At 36.3% G+C, this 21,241-nt stretch overlaps 1 protein-coding gene and 1 non-coding gene across 2 annotated transcripts; one reads left to right on the top strand and one right to left on the bottom strand.

The window, feature by feature from the left end:
- The first annotated feature begins 1,068 nt into the window (after positions 1 to 1,068).
- On the top strand, positions 1,069 to 20,966 carry GCA (grancalcin). The gene is made up of 8 exons (XM_027559222.1): positions 1,069 to 1,250; positions 5,381 to 5,497; positions 8,007 to 8,076; positions 13,439 to 13,482; positions 13,765 to 13,912; positions 16,924 to 17,037; positions 17,378 to 17,436; positions 18,087 to 20,966. Exons 1-8 carry the CDS (start codon positions 1,224 to 1,226, stop codon positions 18,111 to 18,113), a joined length of 606 nt encoding a protein of 201 aa, XP_027415023.1. The 5' UTR covers positions 1,069 to 1,223; the 3' UTR covers positions 18,114 to 20,966.
- Positions 9,579 to 9,681, bottom strand: LOC113881526. The gene has a single exon (XR_003508052.1). It is a non-coding gene; the product is annotated as a U6 spliceosomal RNA (small nuclear RNA).
- Positions 20,967 to 21,241: the final 275 nt, after the last annotated feature.

The following is a 21,241-nucleotide window of genomic DNA, read 5'->3' as shown; positions in this document are numbered from 1 at the left end:
GGTTAATTTCCCCTGCCAATAGGTAACACTTTCTTCCACATCTTTATTTATTTATTTTTTCGTCCATATTTTTAAGAAACATTTTAGCAGTTGTCTTATTCTTCAGAGGTAACTCAAAATAATATCATCATGGTCTTTTTGTTTGTTTCTAAACTAAATTTACAGCTGTCCTTCCCATGTGCATTTCCTTTTTTCAAGCTGGAGCTGCAAAATCCACTTGAGCTCCAGAGAAAAGCAGTACTGTTCAATGACTATTACTTAATAAATCAAAGTAATTAAGCATTTAACTTTTCACTGAGTGATTAAAAAACAAGCTGCTCCTTTCAATGGATATTATGAGGAGGCACAGCTCAAGAGTTAAGAGTTTGCCCAAATGTTGAGTCATCTATTGGGTTACTAGATAATATATAGAATGCCTTGTAAATTATCAGCGAATAAACAGCAAATCATTTTTTAGTACAAGTGTATGTCTCATTCAACGTTTGGGACATACTCATATTTTTTTAATTCATTGTTTATTTTAAAATAAAATTTAACTGAACATCCTGTATTTTTATTTGCTAAATCTGGCAACTCTTGTCACCATTTATCTACCAAACAAGCTATAATAACCTTTTTGTAAAATCTGGTGTCAAGAGCGTTTTAGCTTAGACGCACTACCTTTGGAGTAGAAGTCAGTGTCATAATTTTGGTGCCACGGAAAAAGAGATGTAAGTAACTGCAAGTTTTGAAATTCACAGATATATATTTCGTAGTCCATCTTTTAAAAAGTGGACGAATACGTAAAAAGAAGCCATGGGCGGGCTGGTCTGGGATTTCTAAGGTGAAAAGAAACCAGCCTTGAGAGCCTTTCCAAACAGCGTGGAAGTTAACTGCAGCAAAGGTATCTTTGCAGTTTCGGAAGGCTAGAGCGCGAGACCTAAGCTAGTCAATAGGGGCGGAGTAGGAAAAGGCTGGGCGCGTGAAGCCAATCAGAGACGAGATGGGTGGGACTAGACTTGGGGAAGGGGCGGGCCTAGGCCGGATAGGCTGCGAAGGGCAGGTCTCAGCCAATCCGAACCGAGTAGGTTGGGTTTGGACTCAGAAAAGGTTGGTCTCTAGGACTTGAAAGGCGCTGCAAGTGCGCCTCTCAGCCTCACCTGCGCCTGCACCTGCACCTAGAGCTCTGCTTCTCTCTCAGCCGGGCGTTCGCCGACCCTACGGCTGACGCTCGCAAGATTGTTATGGCCTACCCGGGATACGGAGGAGGGGTGAGTCCTGGCCGGTTCGGCGCGGCCTCCACCCCCGCGGGATGTGAGGCCCCTGCGGGCGGTGGCCATGTGCCGGGTTCACCCTCTGTCGGTCCTTGCTTACTTCTGCTTCTGGTACTCGGCGGCGCCAGGACTTTGCGCAGTGTAGGAAGCCGGGGCGGGGGCCAAGCGGAAAGCCGCAGGTGTTCTGGTGCCTGATGGCCCCTTAGGCGAATCCTTGTGGAACCATGGGTATGGAGTGTTTTTAGAAATTTCTTTCTTAAGATAGAGGAACAAAACATCCTTCTTGTTCCCAGTATCTTTTCTGGTCCACCATCCCTTCAGCCCTCCTCCCCCGCCCCGCTTCCTCAGTTTTGCTAGACATCCTTTCCCTGAATTTTTTTGACCATTTCTTTTCAGTTCTTTATGTTGCTTATGAGTAAATTAAGATATGCTAAATGCCTTCTAGTGTTTATTACTCTACCAAGGGCAGTCTTTTCTAAACTTTGGGGGGCTGGGTTGTGGGGGAGAAGATTATACTTACTTAATTGTTTATCCTGCATCACCTTTGGGAGTTGGGAGTTGTAGTATCGACATGGTAACAGCATATACAACAAAATTTATACGTATTTTTGAGGTAGTATTACAGTGTGGTCAGAATTTTCAGGCATAAGGATATATGTTAAGCATAGAAAACTTATACACATGAGCTATTCATGGAAGAAATAGAATGAAGAATAAGTTCCAAGAGTAAAAGAAAAGGGGTAAACTTTCTAAGGGCTTCTCTGATAGCTCAGTTGGTAAAGAATCCGCCTGCAATGCAGGCAACCCCGGTTTGATTCCTGGGTCGGGAAGATCCTCTGGAGAAGGGCTAGGCTACCTATTCCAGTATTCTTGGGCTTCCCTGGTGGCTCAGCTGGTAAAGAATCTGCCTGTTAATGCAGGAGACTTGGGTTCTATCCTTGGGTTGGGAAGATCCCCTGGAGAAGGGAAAAGCTACCCAATGTAGTATTCTGGCTTGGAGAATTCCATGGACTATGTAGTCCATGGGGTCGCAAAGAGTTGGATATGACTGAGGGACTTTTACTTTCAATCATTTATAAATAAATGTTCCAGAAAAGCCTTTTCATCTCTCTTAAAAAAAAAAAAGGTAGGAGCAAGTATCAGATCATTATACTATTTAGATAGCAAAGGATACTTACCAAAGAGTGATGTAAAACTTTATTTAAGATGCTACAGTAAAGGGTCTAGGTTCACTAAGGCTCAGTGGTAAAGAATCCACTTGCCAGTGCAGGAGACATAGGTTCAATCCCTGGTATGGAAAGATCCCCTGGAGCAGGAAATGGCAACCCACTCCAGTATTCTTGTGGGGACATCCCAAGGATAGGGAAGTCTGGCTGGCTACCATTTATGGGGTCTCAAAAGTCGGACACAACTTAGCGACTAAACAACAGCAAAATGCTTATACTTGGTTTGGCCCCTCAGAAAAAAATTTTTTTTCAGTTTTTCTTCCTTCTGTGAACCTTAAGGAGGTGAGGGTCTCCAGTAAGCCTTAAATTCTTGGATATGCCCCAGGCCCTGATTGCTCTCCAAGTCCTTGGAGGCCTTAGAACCAAAAGTCTAGGTGTTTGTTATTGCCTCAGGGCAAAAGTTGCTTTGGGAATTTTGCTAATCCTTTTACCTCTGGATCAAGACTTGTCCCCCAGTACTGGCCTGAAACTTTCCCCCAATCAGTGAGGTAACTCAAAAAATAATATTTTATGCAGTTTTTAAATTTAAGGTTGATCTTTATATCATAGTTATCCTTATTAGAAATAGGATTTTTTTCCTTCAGTATATTTTTGTAATTTATAGAATTTAAATTCTTTTTAGAAGGTCCATTTTATTTACCTTTTCAAATGTGTTGGTAAAAAGGTTTTCATAAGCATTTGTTTATATATATATATATATATATATATATATATATATATATATATATCGGAGAAGGCGATGGCACCCCACTCCAGTACTCTTGCCTGGAAAATCCCATGGATGGAGGAGCCTGGTAGGCTGCAGTCCATGGGGTCGCGAAGAGTCAGAGACGACTGAGCGACTTCACTTTCACTTTTCACTTTCATGCATTGGAGAAGGAAATGGCAACCCACTCCAGTGTTCTTGCCTGGAGAATCCCAGGGATGGGGGAGCCTGGTGGGCTGCCGTCTATGGGGTCACACAGAGTCGGACATGACTGAAGCGACTTAGCAGCAGCAGCATATATATATGTATATATATATATATTTTTAATTCTCTTTGTGGTTATATTCTCTCTCTCTTTTTTTTTTCCTGGAAACTGGCCTGTCCATCTTTTCAAAGAAGTAACTTTTATTTTTATTTATTTATTTTAAAAGATTTTATTTATTTATTTGACTGTGCTGGATCTTCATTACCGCCTGCGGGCTTTCTCTAGTTGCAGCAACCAGGGGCTTCTCTCTAGTTGCACTATGTGGGCTTCTCATTGTAGTGGCTTCTCTTGCTGTGAGCATGGGCTCAGGAGCTTCGGCTTAGTAGTTTTAGCTTGGTCTTAATAGCCCTGTGGCATGTCAGGTCTTCCCAGACCAGGGATTGAACCCATGTCCCCTGCTTTAACAGGTAGATTCTTAACCATAGACAGGCTGCCATCTCTAGGGTCACACAGAGTTGGACACAACTGAAGTGACTTAGCAGCAGCAGGGGAGTCCCAAAGAAGTAATTCTTAAACAGTCACTTTTTAAAAAAATTCATTATATTATTTTAACATTTTTTGTTTTCTTTCTTGTACTTTATTGCTTTCTAATCTAGTTTTTGGTTGCATCCCTGAGCACATCTCCTGGTGTTCCCATAGGTCATTCCTTTTTGCCTTTACTGTATCCCAAGCTGCAGATTTTCAAACTGCTACAAAAGGCTCCTTTTTGCCCCCCCCCCCCTCAACCAGTACTTAGAATTCTTTCTCTTTTTGCCTTCCATCAATCTCTGCTCATTCTTCAAAGATAGTCAAGATATTTCTTCATTCTCCAGACTCATTAAAAACACTGAAAAAAATGCCTCTCTGGACTTTCCCGGTGACTCAGTGGTAAAGAATTCACCTGCAATGCAGGAGATGTGAGTTCAATCCCTGGGTCAGGAAGATCCCCTGAAGGAGGAAATGGTAACCCACTTTAGTATTCTTGCTGGGAAAATTCCATGGACAGATGAGCCTGGCAGGCTACAGTCCATGGGGTCGCAGTGAGTCACACATGACAGAGCAACAAGCACGCAAAATGCCTCTCAAAGATATAAAAGAATGCATACAAAGTTCCAGAGTAAAAAGAAAACAATTACCAGAGCCAAAGCAAGAAACAAACAGTATGTAGTCTCTGAGGTCAGACTACCTATACTTGAATCACGGTTTACCTGGTACTGGCCATTTAACTTTAACTAATCCAGGAAACTGCTTGAAGTTTTATGTCCTCAACTGAAAGAGGACATAGTACTTTCATACCTCACCGACTTGTTGGGAACTCACATGGTAGTGAGAAAGTAGTTAGAACAGTACTTAAGATATAACAAGCTCTCAATAAATATTAGCTAGTATTATTGTTGGTATTGTTGTTGTTCTTATTTTGAAGAGGACCATGGTTTGAATTACCACCTGTTATTCTCTTCATTGGTGTCTTGCTTTTTAAAACAATACATGATTTTTGGTGGCTGTTTCAGGATGTTTAAGCCCTATGCACTTTCCCATGATTTGGTCATGGACAGAGTTTCATTGTATTTACTATGTATTCTTCTATGTATGTATCTTTAGGTTTACTACTTTTTCATTTTACTATAGGTGAAATTTTCTTATATTTTTTAACTTTTTGCTTCTGTGATGATGATCAACACTTTTTTAAAGTACGCCTCATTCTTAGAGGCTAGAGACTTCTTTTTTAAGACTTTAAAGAACATTGGATAATATTTGTTAATGAGATGAATTAAGTAACGCAGGGCAACTAACAGTTTGTAGCTAACAGCTTTTGTGATGATTTGGGAAGTTTCAGTAACTCAATTTTTACTTTTCAACGGACTTATCATAAATATGTTCTTTTAAACCAAATTTAGTGTATAACAGGTAATATTTATATGAATAACCTCCTCCCTTTTCACTCGTTTAGTTTGGAAATTTTGGCAATCCATTGGGACAGCCAGGATACCCTGGACACCCAGCTTATCCAGGCAGTATTTCAACAGGAGACCCCATGTGGAAATGCTTCCTTGCTATTGCTGGCCAGGTAAAATGCTAAATATACAGCACAAATATCAGTTTAAAAAAAATTATTGCAATATAAAACAAATGTCAAGCTCTTTTATTTACTGTATCATTTAAAATGTATATGAAATTTGTATTTTAAGCTTATCTAGTTTTTTTTCCTGAGATCAGAAATTAGGGTGGTCATAATTATCTTATTAAAAAGTCTGTTAGTTTGGTGTCTAACATGTTAGGAGAAACCAGGGTGATGCATGGAGACTGAGCCAGATACCATCTGGGAAGAAGTGATATATATGTAAATCTTCTTGAGGAAGCTGGGGCAGAGTATCACAGAGACTTGTACATTGTGGATGTTTCTGGGAGAGCCTTGATGGTAAAGCAGATCAGGAAAAGGTAAAGGAGATGGGGTGGAATGAAGGTGCAAATATCAAATAATGAGCAGAGACAGAGATTCACTCTTGAGTCTTAGACACAGACCATGTCTCTTTCCTTTTACAGTAGTCAAGATTTATTGAGTGGTTAGAATTTCAGAGAAGTTTGATAACATTTTCCATTCATTGTTCATTCATTTAAAGTTCACTAGATCCCATATGTCTTTCTAGAAATATATATACACAGAATTATTATGTGTTGCAAACACTTTGTTTTGGCTAGCCAAATTTGATTCAAAACGTCCTTTTCCTTTTTCATGTGTATTAGAGGCTGGAAAACCCTAATCCTGTCTCAGACACCTTTGTGTAAAGGTAGCCATGTGCCATAATACTGGCCATTGAGATGTAGGTGCAATTTCTTTAGGATGCTTTCCTTTTCCAAATGAGGAAAGCTTAACGGAAACTAGTGTTAGTCCTTTTTCCTCCTTCTGGAAAGGCGACTACTTGCCTGGAAAGGAGACTTGAAGTATGGAGGTGCTGTAGCCATCTTGTGATCTGGAGGCCAGAAGCTTGAGATAAAGGCCTGTGGATGAGGGATTTGGAAATATGAAAAGAGATTGATGGCCTCGTTAAGTCGCCACAGAGTCTAGATCTGCTTAGCCCCAATAAGCATTTATTTCTTTAAGTCCCTTTGATAATATTTTCTATTATTTGCAGCTAAATGCAATCCTGTTACCTTATACCACTCTTATCTGCAAGGAGCTCTTAAGTAGTATAATACTGGGAAAAAGTATGTAATCTATAGCTGACTATATAACAAACTCATTTTATAAAACTACAACTTAAAATATAAGAAACAGACATGTATATTTAGAGACCTTTATTTGACTTACAAACTATTTCATTGTAACAGTTGTCAACAATGATCTGCTATGATTGTACTATTTGACACTTCCATTAAATTTTTGTTCTACCAAATACTTGGGTTTATTTCCCCAAAATAAGCAGATTAAAATGCAATAAATAAACTGGTATATACTTAAATATCTTAAAAATTTAAGACCATCAGGTAAATCTAACAGACCTAAACAGGGTCAATATCAAGAGAGACAAATGAGGTGAATGGTGCAAACACAGGTTCAGAGCCTTTATTTAAAAACTGGATATTTTTTCACAGATGTTTTTGCATTAATTTTTTTTTTTAAATATTGCATTAAAATATAATTTAATGTAACTACTGAGTTTTTTTAAACTTTTTCAAATTTAGAAGTTAGTCTCTCACTTGCCTGATAATATTTATAGTACTCCTTAGAAGTGTTTATAATGCTCCGTAGACGTGTTTATAATACTTCTTAGCATTAGTTTGTAAAAGTTTTGTTTGTTTGTTTTTTGGATTCTTATAAATTACATGCTTTAAATTTGCTTCCTTAATCCTTTCCCAGAGCTTTTGTTTTGAATTCATGACCATGTATGAGATGCTTCCAAGTAAATTATTAATACTCTTTAATTTTTTAGAAAAGAGGATCCAGTACTGAAACATAATGAAAGTATTCAACTTGTTTCACTTTGATTGTGATTTCTTATTTGTGATAAAAGATTTTTTTCCCATAAGAATGGCAAAGAATATTTGGGCAAAACTCAGAAGAGTAGCACCAAAATGTAGGGGGACTCTCGAGCTGAGAGTAAAGATGTGAAGGAAAATGATATTTTCTCTTCCCAGTTAAAGATTCAGTATCCTTTAGAAATAAGCTCCCCTCAAAAGAAGCATGAAAGAAAAATTTTGAGACTTCTCTGAACACATTTTAGGCATTTTTCTAACTTTTTATAGTAGAAGTATAATGATTCTCACAAGATTTTACATTGCATTATTATAGGACAGAGTGATTATGCTGTTTTTCAGAAGTAGAGAATATAAATTATATGTGAAATGCCTGCATAATTTAATAGAATAAAATTTGATTGTGAAAAAGTATTCATGTTGTGTGATGTTCTCTAATGTGTCTTTGTCATCAGTAATTATCTCTATAATTTTATAGTTGATAATAGAGTAATATTTTGAAGACTGCATATTTATTCATTGGCCTTGAACAGCTAGTTAGCACTTTAGTATGCTTTTATATAACTTCTTTTATTAATCAGATTATAATTATTTTTTAACAGGATGGTGAAGTGGATGCTGAAGAACTTCAGAAGTGTTTAACACAGTCTGGAATTAGTGGAACTTATTCTCGTGAGATCTTTTTTTTTCCCTTCTGTTGAAATTGCACTAGGAAATTCACTTTCTAACTTTTTAGTTTCCATACTTGAAATATTTTTTAAAACTTTTTTATCACATACATTCACACACATAATGCAGAGTCGAATAATGCTACAAATCTTGTTAAGTAAATACTATTCGGTGTGCATTCCCCCTCCATGACGTTAACCACTCTTAGGAAAAATCTCTTTCAACTTCTTTCAGCTAATTCTTTTGAAATGTGCCTCCATATCTCAAATAGCATGCTTTTATTGCTGCTGATTTTCAGTTTTGATGATGATCAGTGATTGTGTCCTGCTGTGGACAATGAGGCTGTAACCGTTTCAGGCGTGTCCCTGCCCTGTGCACAGGAGCCCTTCCCTTCCCCTCCATCCCCTATAGCTGTTAAGTAATTTTCATTAGGTCAGTAATCAGCATTTGCTTTATTGTTACTGTCTAAATGCTCTTCCTGAGTCTTAGAATAATATATGATTAATTTTCCTTTTTATATAACTGCTTTTTCTGAAATTAATCCCCATCCTGGAGCTTTCTGTTGTGCCTCGTTTTCTGTGCATAGCTGTCATAATGCACTCATCTGGAGCCCTTTCCTCTCTCTCTTGAGTTGCATCTCCCCTTCATTCCATCGCTTGTTCTCATCTTAAATTTGATAAAATGCATTGTTAATTAGCTTCCTAATAAAAGTACATGGGAAACAAATCTTTTGAGACTTTCTGTGAAAATGCTTTCATTGTGTCCTCAGAATCAAGTGACTAGCCAGGTATAGAACTCCAGATTACAAAACATTTTGACTTAAGAGTTTTAAGCTCCATTGTTTCCAGCTTCCATTATTGTTTGATCTTTTTGTTTTCTGCCTGTATGTCATTTGTTTTTCTGTTTTTTTTTTTTTTAATTTCCGGCGCCGAGTCTACGGAGCGTCCTCTTCACCGCAGCCCGGGCGAGCCTCCCGGGGGTGGGCGGGCACCGCGGGCCCCGACGCGGCTGCGCCTTTTTTTTTTTTTTTTTAATTTTATTTTATTTTTAAACTTTACATAATTGTATTAGTTGTTTTTAGTGTGTAGAGGCTTGTGAGGGCTTCTCTTTGCCCTTGGTCTGAAATGTCACAGTGCTATTCCTTGGTGTGCGGGGGATACAGAGGGAGTTTCCAATCGAGACTCATTTGCTTTCATTCTGAGCAGTTTTCTTCAGTGACCTTTTCTCCATTTTATCTTTGTGGAGTGCCTGCCATTTGGATTGGGTCATTTTTCTTTTTCTCTCCTGCCTCTTGGTTTCTTCTACTTTTGGGGAAATCCTGGGTGACTTAGTGATAAAGAATCTGCCAGCAATGCAGGAGACACAGGTTTGATCCCTGGGTCAGGAAGATCCAGGAGTGGAGAAGGAAATGACAACCCGCTCTAGTATTCTTGCCTGGAAAATCCCATGAACAGAGGAACCTGGTGGGCTACAGAGCGTACACAACAACCTCAACTTTTCTTTTCTTTTTTTTTTAACACTTCAGGAACTTGAGTGTCATCCTTGTGTAAAGGCCGTGCTAACTGTCTCTGTATTGTTCCAATTTTAGTATATGTTCTCCTGAAGTCCTATTGAGGCTCTCATTTCTCCTATCATGTTTTTAAAATCCAAAGGCAGTTGTTCTTTTTTTCATGAATGTGATGTCTTTCCTTATCTCTCTGATTTTTAATTTTTTTTCCAGGTTTTTTTCCTCCTACATAACCGGCTTCTTCGATGTTTTTTCCCCGGTTTGTTCATTTGACTGTCTTTCATGTTAGCTGCCTTTCTCAGATGTCTGATGAGGCTTGGTTGCTCATATTTAACTAAAATACTGGTCAGAAGCCCTGAGAGTTGGGCTGGGTGTTGACTCCAGACTTCAGAGCCTGGTGGTTCAGCTGGGCAGTTTGTTCTGCAACACTGGGCGTCAGGATCTTTAGGGATTTCTTTCAGGGCTGGTTGTCCAGTTGATCTGCTCTCTGGAGCCAAGGAGGGAGGACTCAGGAGGGTTTCAGTCTTTTGTAAAATTGTCACTTTATTTCCCTGTTTTAATAGACAGTCCTGTCTTCAACAGTTCCTGATTTCCTGCAGTGCATAGAACCCTCCGGAAAATAAAATCCCAGATGTCTGCTGGCTTGGGAGTAGACAGGGCAGCCATCCATGCGGCTGAAGCGAGAAGATTTGGGCTTCAAAGGCGCCTTAAATAGGCATTCAACCAGTCCTTCTGTTTTTGTCTCTACATTCACATCCATTTTCAGAAGTACTGCCAATTTGCAAAAGTTTGGGGTCTCCTCCAGGATAATAAGGCTGCTTCTCAGCTTTTCTTATTGCAGGATCAGGAAGCTACTTTCTCAGATGGAGTTTGGCAACTTATGTCCACCTACTTTTCAACTTGCACAGTTTTTTTCCTTGGTTTCCTCTCTTATTCTCTAAAGGATTACAAGTTGTAAAAATTCAGTTTAATTCTGTCCATTCTAATGTGGTGTGGGGAGAGAGTGAAAATCTGTCAACTCTCCTAAAACTTCTCTTCTATTCTTTGTCAAGTTATTTACTTTTACATTTGGTTCTATTTTGAAACTGATTGAAGAGCTGGTTATTGGTTGACTGAATTTTTGTCATTTATTATCATCTATTCAAATTCTTCCACTTAAAGAATGTGTGCTATGTTAACTTTAAGGCAAAATAGATCTAATTTACTGGACAAAATGATGGAATGGCATTCCAGAGATTTCTCCCTGTCCCTGCCTGAGAAGTTTTTGTATGAAAGAGCATTGGTCTCCAATCCTCTCTCTTCCACCTGTTAGCTCTGTGAACTTGGGAAACTTTATCTTTCTGGGCCACAGTTGCTTTATTTGTAAAACTGAGACTATTATAGGTTAGGCATGTTTATGTTAAATCACAAAACATACACTACTGGTTCATAGTAACTGCTTATTCAGTGTCAATTGAATTACCAGTCTGAAAATACCGTAACCATCTATTCTACAATTGATACCATGTGAAACATTAAAGAAAGTTTTTTTTTTTTTTAATGTGTGGATTATTTTATAATTTTCTTTAATAGGTATAAAATTTAGCTGAAATAGTTTTTTTCTTTATAAAAATTTCAAAATATTTTATCAAATAGCATAAATAATTTTAAGCATTTTTGCTTATTCATTTGTTTATCTTAAGGAGCTACTAGTAAGAACTTTGTAAACTTCACTGAACTGTACTGACATAATATCTCCTTCATCAGGACTATGTATAATAAGTCTTGAGATAAATCAGTATGCTAATGGAATGTAATGATAAGGATTAGAAAAAATTAAATTTTGCCTCAGTTCAGTTCAGTCGCTCAGTCATGTCCGACTCTTTGCGACCCCATGAATCGCAGCACACCAGGCCTCCCTGTCCATCACCAACTCCCAGAGTTCACTCAGACTCACATCCATTGAGTCAGTGATGCCATCCAGCCATCTCATCTTCTGTCATCCCCTTCTCCTCCTGCTCCCAATCCCTCCCAGCATCAGAGTCTTTTCCAATGAGTCAACTCTTCACATGAGGTGGCCAAAGTACTGGAGTTTCAGCTTTAGCATCATTCCTTCCAAAGAAATCCCAGGGCTGATCTCCTTCAGAATGGACTGGTTGGATCTCCTTGCAGTCCAAGGGACTCTCAAGAGTCTTCTCCAACACCACAGCTCAAAAGCATCAATTCTTCGGTGCTCAGCCTTCTTCACAGTCCAAGTTTCACATCCATACATGACCACAGGAAAAACCATAGCCTTGACTAGATGGACGTTTGTTGGCAAAGTAATGTCTCTGCTTTTGAATATGCTATCTAGGTTGGTCATAACTTTCCTTCCAAGGAGTAAGCGTCTTTTAATTTCATGGCTGCAGTCACCATCTGCAGTGATTTTGGAGCCCCAAAAATAAAGTCTGACACTGTGTCCACTGTTTCCCCATCTATTTTCCATGAAGTGATGGGACCAGATGCCATGATCTTCGTTTTCTGAATGTTGAGCTTCAAGCCAACTTTTTCACTCTCCACTTTCACTTTCATCAAGAGGCTTTTTAGTTCCTCTTCACTATCTGCCATAAGGGTGGTGTCATCTGCATATCTGAGGTTATTGATATTTCTTGATTCTTGATTCTTTTTAGTTCCTCTTCACTTTCTGCTGTAAGGGTGGTGTCATCTGCATATCTGAGGTTATTGATATTTCTTGATTTCTTGATGGCAATCTTGATTCCAGCTTGTGTTTCTTCCAGTCCAGCGTTTCTCATGATGTACTCTGCATATAAGTTAAATAAGCAGGGTGACAATATACAGCCTTGACGTACTCCTTTTCCTATTTGGAACCAATCTGTTCCATGTCCAGTTCTAACTGTTGCTTCCTGACATGCATACAGATTTCTCAAGAGGCAGGTCAGGTGGCCTGGTATTCCTATCTCTTTCAAAATTTTCCAGTTATTGTGATCCAAATTTTGCCTAGTAAGTCCTCATTTATAGTTCTTTAAATATGGAAGTGTTAATATTTCTGATTTAAGATAGCCAACTATCTTATCATCTATATTTCTTCTTCCTTTCTTTCCCCCTCCCCAAGAAAAAGCAGTTCCTTTCAGTTCTGAAGCTTATCCCTTTCTTACTTGGTTGAGTGCAGTAAACTTCCAAATGATTTACCTACATCCAGATTCATCGTACTTTACTCTCTATGTAGTCTTTCTTTGTCAACTACTGTTTTTGAAATGGAAATTTTAGAATTGCCACTATGTTCCTTAAAATCCTTTGTTGTTGATTAGTTACTAAGTCGTGTCCAATTCTCTGCGACCCCATGTACTGTAGCCCGCCAGGCTCCTCTGTCCATGGGATTCCCTAGGCAAGAATACTGGAGTGGATTGCCATTTCCTTCTCCAATCCTCTAGTAACCTCCATTGGTCTAAACCTTTAGGGTGGCGTTCAAAACTCATGATCTGGTCCTCATCTGAAGTCATTATATGCCTCTCATTCCCATATGCCCTAAGCTTTAACCAAATCTCTTAACACTTTCAAGTTTTGTGATCTCAGTACGTGAGAACTACTTAAGCCAACTTAGCATTTGTGTTAGGAAGACTAAAGCCCTTTTTTCCCCTTGTTTAGTTTTCAGTATTTTATAATTGCTTATTTAATTACTCAAATCCCTTTAGTAGATATATGAAGGTAGTAATTTTTTTTTTTTCTTTCACTATGCATGCCTAACAGTCAGAGTTTGTTCATTGAGTGATGGATAGTTTTGGCAGTCAGTTGGTAAATGTTTTGTTTTAAAAACAGAAATTGTTGTAATTTTACATAAATAGGGCAGAATTTAATTCAGATAATAAATATGTTTTACAGCCTTCAGTTTGGAAACCTGCAGAATTATGATTGCCATGTTGGATGTATCCTTGAGTAAAAACAAAAAATACTAGAATATAGCAAAATTACCCTTAAGGCAGTTTTTAGGTATAAATGATCATAGTAAACTAGAGTGTTTAAAAATACTTTGTAACATCCTATTTGAATTCCATTCTTTTCCATTTTTACACAAATCTATTTATATGCGAAATTGGCTAACTCTTGCAGAAGTGAGCTTAAAATTTTTTAATCACTTATTTGGAATTTTGAGTTCAGGTTAAATTCTCTTTGGTATCAGAATTTATTTTCGTTAATAAAACTATCAGAGAGATTACTCAGGAAAAATGGGATTTAATGAATTCAAAGAACTTTGGGCAGCTCTTAACTCCTGGAAGCAAAACTTCATAACTGTTGATAAAGACGGAAGTGGCTCAGTAGAGCATCATGAACTGAATCAAGCCATTGCTGCTATGGGTAAGCATATTAAAATTCTTTAAATAAATCCAGGTCGTCTTTGTTCTTTGATCAGATGAATCTTAATTGTTTAAACTTGCTAAGTAATAAAAGGGTATATTATTTCAGCAGCTATTGTCCGGTTTGATTTCAAGGTTATAGATACATTCTGATTAAATATCTTTAACAAAACCATTTTATTTGTGAGCTTTTCAAAGGATAATCTTTCATGCCTTCTGGTTGATAAAACAGTTTCTGAATTTCCTATGTTCAGTTCACTCACTCAGTCGTGTCTGACTCTTTGCGACCCCATGAATTGCAGCACATCAGGCCTCCCTGTCCATCACCAACTCCCGGAGTTCACTCAGACTCATGTCCATCAAGTCGGTGATGCCATCCAGCCATCTCATCCTCTGTTGTCCCCTTCTCCTCCTGCCCCCAATCCCTCCCAGCATCAGAGTCTTTTCCAATGAGTCAACTCTTCACACGAGGTGGCCAAAGTACTGGAGTTTCAGCTTTAGCATCATTCCTTCCAAAGAAATCCCAGGGCTGATCTCCTTCAGAATGGACTGGTTGGATCTCCTTGCAGTCCAAGGGACTCTCAAGAGTCTTCTCCAACACCACAGCTCAAAAGCATCAATTCTTCGGTGCTCAGCCTTCTTCACAGTCCAAGTCTCACATCCATACATGACCACAGGAAAAACCATAGCCTTGACTAGACGGACCTTTGTTGGCAAAGTAATGTCTCTGCTTTTGAATATGCTATCTAGGTTGGTCATAACTTTCCTTCCAAGGAGTAAGCGTCTTTTAATTTCATGTTGAATATACTTAAATTTATTCTAATTGTTCATACTCATCATTTATATTGTATACTTTTGTAACTTGGTAAGATCTCTAATTTGATGGCAAAAGCTTATCTCAGTAACAGGTCTCCATACATAGTCTAGTTTTTCATCTTCTTTATGTAGTATAGAACACACAGTAGACACACACACACAAAAAAAAACCCTCAAAATGAGAAATCTACATTTTAGAGTATCTCAAAAGACTGTAACTTTATTTTTATCATATCTCTGATAAGCTAAAGTTCTCAGTGTGTTTTCTTTAAAAAAATGATAATATGAATTGTGTGTAACTTGCTTGGGGCTTCCCTCATAGCTCAGTTGGTAAAGAATCTGCCTGCAATGCAGGAGACCCCAGCTCAATACTCCAGGAAGATCCCCTGGAGAAGGGATAGGCTACCCACTCCAGTATTCTTGGGCTTTCCTTGTGGCTCAACTGGTAAATAATCCGCCTGCAATGTGGGAGTTCTGGGTTCAATCCATGAGTTAGGAAGATTCCCCTGGAGAAGGGAAGGGCTACCCACTTCAGTATTCTGGCCTGGAGAATTCCATGAACTACATACAGTCCATTTAACTTGCTTATAGTAACATAGTTTTAAGTAGTTTTCTTAATTGTATTTATGCTTGTGATTTTATTTACATTCATTTCTAAATAAAATGCTTTTGTAACAAAACTAACTTTTGAAAGATTGTACTTTTCAGAAATCTAAACAAGTGTAAATTATTTCAAATTTCAGTTTAAAGTCAAAACCATGATTTTGTTTTATAAATAGACATTTTAATTGTCATTTTAGGGATAGTCCTGTCCATATAAACTTGTATAGTTTAATTATAGAGTCTTAATTCCTAATGAATTAAACTTGGTTCTTAATTCTGCACAATGTTGGAAAATTAATATAACCATTTGGAAAAAAGAAAACCACCAAAGAATTCACATAGGCAGTTGAATGTAAGTAACAAAGAGGTATTCTGTATTATTCAAATTTTAGGTCTTCAGATATATTTTAAAATATTCATTTTTTTTTTTTTTTGCTGAGAATGCTATGGAAAATCTTGTGAATTTTATCAGTCCCATATCCACCTGAATCATAACTCTCTAAAGCTTAGGGTTTATTTTTATATAATAACATTTGCTTGCATGTTTGACTTCTATTAATTTATACCTTTCCTTTCAGTTACTTTTAGCAAGTTTCCTGGATTGCATTTCATTATAAGTATTTGTAGAATTACCTTCTGTTGCATTTATTTTCATTATTTTTCCCTTTGCCTGGATGAATGTCTTTTGTCTACGTCTAATCCAGTAATATACAAAGACAACATGTCTAGGCCAGCATTCTTCACAGTAAAATATACACACCTCATTAAATACATAGGACCATCACTAGGGGGGGCAACAAGTGAAATAATTTATATTTCTAATTACTTTTATTCCATTCTTTTAAATTTTATTTTTTATATATTTTAAAATGTAAATCATCAAATAGTAATACTTGTATAGAATTTAAGACTAAATAATATACATGTAATGGGAGTGAATGATCCAAAACTTTTTACTCAAAGTATACATTCAAAAACTTTTGGAGTCCACTGGGCTAGACAGCAAAGAACCAAAGAAAGAGTAAAAAGACTGGTTAAGATGAAAAGTCTATGAAGAAACAGAATAAGGGTTATAGGCCAAAATGGAATAACATTTCCCTATTTCTTCCCCCTCTAAGTAACCATGTTGATTCTCAAATTTTCTTTGACTGTAAGACAATACAGTCAATGGGAAATACAGGTTTGAATGATATCAAAGATCACTAATAATCTTTGCTTTGATGTTTTTGAAGAACTCTAAAATTACAGGGTTTAAAAATTGATGAATTAAAAAACCTGTGACTACATTAGACATTATTTCAAAATGAAAATATATTTTACAAGCACAAAAAGATAATTGTTTTCTTTTTCCTAGCTTTGACTTTTTATGGAGCAGGAATTGTGAAATTTATGTACCACTTTTGCTATTAGTAATGAAACCTTTCCTGATCAATTTCAATAGGAATGTGTTTTGTTTCCGAAATATATTTTTATGTAATGAATTCTGAAAGTTAATTTGTTTTATAACTTTATTTACATGAATACATTGTTGGTTAATGGTGTTCTTATGATGTGTAGTTTTAGAAGTTTTAATCTAGCCATCCCTTTTTCTAGGTTATAGGTTGAGTCCTCAAACAGTAACTACCATTGTCAAACGTTACAGCAAGAATGGCCGAATCTTCTTTGATGATTATGTTGCTTGCTGTGTGAAGCTTCGAGCATTGACAGGTATGGACCATTTATGGGCACAGTATTATGGGACTTTTTTCCCCAAATGATGTCCCTCATTTCCTTCAGCAAAGTGATAGTATTATGTGTCTTCCCCTCTTTATTCACTGTTAGATCTTAACAGAGTTCTAACGCTTTAAAACTTTAGGAATATAAATAGTGAAAAATGTTATAGCTCAGTTTTGGAAAATTTTCTTCATATCTCAGTGGCCTGGGACATTAAAAAAAAATCACGAGATTTACTAGAGTGTAAAATTATTCCTTTTGTAATACCTGGGGGCACCAGTTATTTAAAAGTAGATTTTAAACTGTAACACAGAAAATAACTTCTTGTTTAAAGATTTCTTTAGGAGAAGAGACCACTTGCAACAAGGGGTTGTGAGTTTCGTATATGACGATGTGAGTATCCTGTATCACACTTTTGATGTTTATACTGTGTTCTGTGTGTGTTCATAGTGATCAGAAAATGTAAATGATCTCTGATTTCAGTAGTGGAGATAATATATTTTAAAAGCCATATTCTTTTTCTATATTTTTCAGCATAACTCAAATATAAAATTCAGTAGTGGTACAAGTAACCAATTTGACTTGATATTAAACATAAAAATACTTTAAAATTTTATGACAGTGATTTTGGCAGTTTATGTTCCAAATCATGTTTAAGGGCAAATTTATAAAGAAGTATTTCACTTGTGATGATCTTTCTTCTGAAAGAGATAGGAAATGTTCATCTATGATAGGTAATGGAACTATTCCTTTCTCATTTCAATTGTTGCTATTAGGCTGAGTCCATTTTTTTTTTTAAATTGAAGCTACAGGAAAGGTTATATTTCACATGTTCTTAAGTGTTTCAGGGTTTTGTTTTATTTGTGTTATGTGGAAATTATGAGGTCAACTTGATCCTACTAGTATAATACTGGTTTGAGTTACAAGCCTTAGTAAAAATTTCTCGTCTTGAGAAAATGCTTCTGTGGAATATAATTAGAGACAAAACATTAAAGACAAAAACCATGTTGTTGTTACCAAACGATGATTTTGCCTGTTATTAGTTTTTGCAGGGCACAATGGCAGTTTGAATGTCTAGAATTTGAAAGCTGAAGAAATACTGTGAGTTTCTCTGCTTAGAAGAAATGAACTGGACTCCTTAGAATTAAAGCTTCTAAGGCTTTTCCATATTCCATATATTGAATCTCTTCTCTTGAGTTTTTACTTTAGCTCACAGTGTAAAGCAATAAGAGAGATGTTTTTGTATTTGGAATATTATTGCTTTTAGTAAAGTTATGACTTTAGAGATATCTGCATAATCAACATAGGTGTATAATTAAGTGATATAAATACCTCTTAGCTTTAATTTTGTTTCTTAATTACAAGATAGATTATATATTTAAAAAGATAGATTGTATAAGAAGCTAAATGATGCAAGCCTAGATAAAACTAATTTATACTTACCTGAAGGTTACAAATTATATTTTGAAAAATTTGTTTGTAGTTGTTGGTATTTGAAGGTGAGCCAGAAAGGGAAGCCTAGATTTTGTGCAATCTTTATAGTAGGGGTTTTTTTTTTTATTTGCTCACATAATCAGAAAATAGAAACTTGCGACTCTTTGCCTGTGAAGAAGAAAATTGTAGTTCCTAAAATTTTATCCTGAATCACATTAGGTGGACCATAAATAATCTATGGTGAAATAAAACTACAGGAGGCATTGTTTTTCCTTTTTAAATTTTTTTGCAGTATATGTTTTTCTTCAGTGTGTTTTATTGTCTTCTGTGGAACAAAATTCTTAATGAACATAACTTCTTTCTCTGTATAGATAACCTAAAATGGCATCTTTGTTTAAATTTAGGTTTTCTGCAAATGACATATTTTTAATGAAATCTCAATATTTAAGTTTGTTATTTTAAACTACATTGTTTATACATATTGCTATTAGCTGTTTAAAAAATTTTTTAAAAATCAAGTAATCTACCACTTTGTTTAAATGTTTAGAAATTACATGTTTGACTTTCTTGACAGCATTAGTCTGTGATTTTGACATTAGTAAACCCATAAGTCTTTCTCAGTAAGTGTGATGTGGGTCCTGAGGATGGTAGACAGCATTTCATTTTTTACTATGAAAATTGAAAGTGGAGTCACCAGGTTCTTAGCATTTTAAGATTACTGATATAAGTGGCTGTAGTTAATCAGTCCCTTGGCAAACACGCCTCAGTCTTTCTAAATGAAGAGTTAGTAAACCACATACTTTTATTACACTTTAATTGAATATCTTCTAGCTTAAAGGTGAATACAAATTAACATAATTTTAATATGGCTTGTGATTGAATTAATAATATAGTTTTTCATATAAGTTTCATAAAAATGGAGGATGAATGTAGTATCTTAAAAAAAACTTTTATAAAGATACAGAATTATAAATCAACTTTCATTTTAAAAAAACTTGGAAAGGAAGTAATGTATACTCTTGTTGATATGGATAATTTTATATAATTAGCTGTCAAATTCATTTGGTTAGATTTATAAAAATGTATGAATGAATAAATCATGTAATTTTGTCCTCTGGCTGTTAATTTTTTTCATGAACATATATTTGATAATGTGAGAGCATTTTAACTGAAGCATAAAAGATACAGAATTCTAATTAACAGTGTTGTAGGGAAGAGATCATATAAACACACTGTGTATCATTCATGTTGAATTAGGGTGATACCGTGACTCAGCAGCATGGAATCTTAACATACACTTTGTACTGCTGCTGCTGCTAAGTCGCTTCAGTCGTGTCTGACTCTGTGCGACCCCACAGACAGCAGCGCACCAGGCTCTGCTGTCCCTGGGATTCTCCAGGCAAGAACACTGGAGTGGGTTGCCATTTCCTTCTCCACTGTGTAAAAGTGAAAGTGAAGTCACTCAGTCGTGTCCAACTCTTTGTGACCCCATGAACTGCAGCCCACCAGGCTCCTCCGTCCATGGGATTTTCTAGGCAAGAGTGCTGGAGTGGGGTGCCATCGCCTTCTCCGACACTGTGTACAGTTGGTTGAGTAATTGTACTATTCTGAGGTCAGTTATAATTTTCCTTATTTGGACGCTCCATAGTTGAGGTAAAACTTTTAAAATGGTATGACATGAGTCATATAAGTTTTGTCAAATGACACTTTGCGTTAGAACTTTTACACGCTTATCTTAACTCATCCTTTACCAAAGGTGTTCCTATGACTTTTGGTCATAGAAGGTCTGAAGAAGTTCCCAGGACCAAGCGTATTTGGGAAAGCCTCATCTTCCTCAGGAAGCTTAATAAAATGTAAGGTACAGAAAATCTCAAATTTATTTGACTCAGTTTTTTCTGAATTTTTTTAACCTCAGAACCCTTCCTCTTAGCAAAACTGATGTTCTACGCCAGCCCAACCTGGTTGTCAGACAGTTGTTTTGCACTTCACATTAGATAATCTTTTTTTTTAATCCATAGAATTTTATTTAGCCTCTTTTCAAATTTTCTTATACTAATGAGGAGAACATAAATCTAGAAATAAGATTTGCAAAATCATCACTTTCCTGTAAAATTCCCAAATTAACATTATTTCAAACACTGGTGTCATTTTGGCCTTCAGGACAATTACATATTTTTCTAGTGCTTGGTTTTCTAATCTGTACACATTAGGAAATCTTATATAAACATTAGCCATAGAGAACACATTACCAGGATTTTTCTGCTAAAATGCAATTCATATTTTTAATGCTTTTAAAATAATGTAAACAGAATCTATTACTAAGGTAAAAATTAAATCATTTTATAACGAACATGAATGTGAATGTGGTGTGGTAGTTTGTACTAATTAACTCATGCCCCAGTTTTCTTATGATGATGGAAATTATTAAATCATGTACACTCTTAATGTCTAAGTGCTTTTATTTATACAATAAACATGTTTCCATGTCATTTTTAGAATTTTTTTAATAAACATTCAAATAGCTTGCTGTAAAGTTTTGCATCATACAAAATCTGTAACATATATATTAAGAGATACTTCAGTTCAAGTAACAGTGCAGTAATTCACCTATGCTTAAAAGACTGCCAAATGATTAAGTGTCAGGTATTGCACTTCTATTTTGAGTGGCAGTTTACACATTTTAAATTACATCAGGGGGTAATCAATACTATTGGAATCTTAATTTGGTCCACTTTCAAGTGTAATTTCAAGGACTGTGCTCATT

Source organism: Bos indicus x Bos taurus, chromosome 2 (assembly GCF_003369695.1).
Source record: "Bos indicus x Bos taurus breed Angus x Brahman F1 hybrid chromosome 2, Bos_hybrid_MaternalHap_v2.0, whole genome shotgun sequence".
Classification (NCBI taxonomy): domain Eukaryota; kingdom Metazoa; phylum Chordata; class Mammalia; order Artiodactyla; family Bovidae; genus Bos; species Bos indicus x Bos taurus.
Note: the sequence above shows the minus strand (reverse complement) of the source record. Positions and strands in the feature narration are given on the sequence as shown.

Coding starts and splice junctions, on each gene's coding strand:
- GCA (XM_027559222.1), top strand. CDS start 1,224: ATGGCCTACCCGGGATACGGAGGAGGG. Junction 5,498..8,006: donor TCCTTGCTATTGCTGGCCAG/GTAAAATGCTAA, acceptor ATTTTTTAACAG/GATGGTGAAGTGGATGCTGA. Junction 8,077..13,438: donor AATTAGTGGAACTTATTCTC/GTGAGATCTTTT, acceptor TATGTTTTACAG/CCTTCAGTTTGGAAACCTGC.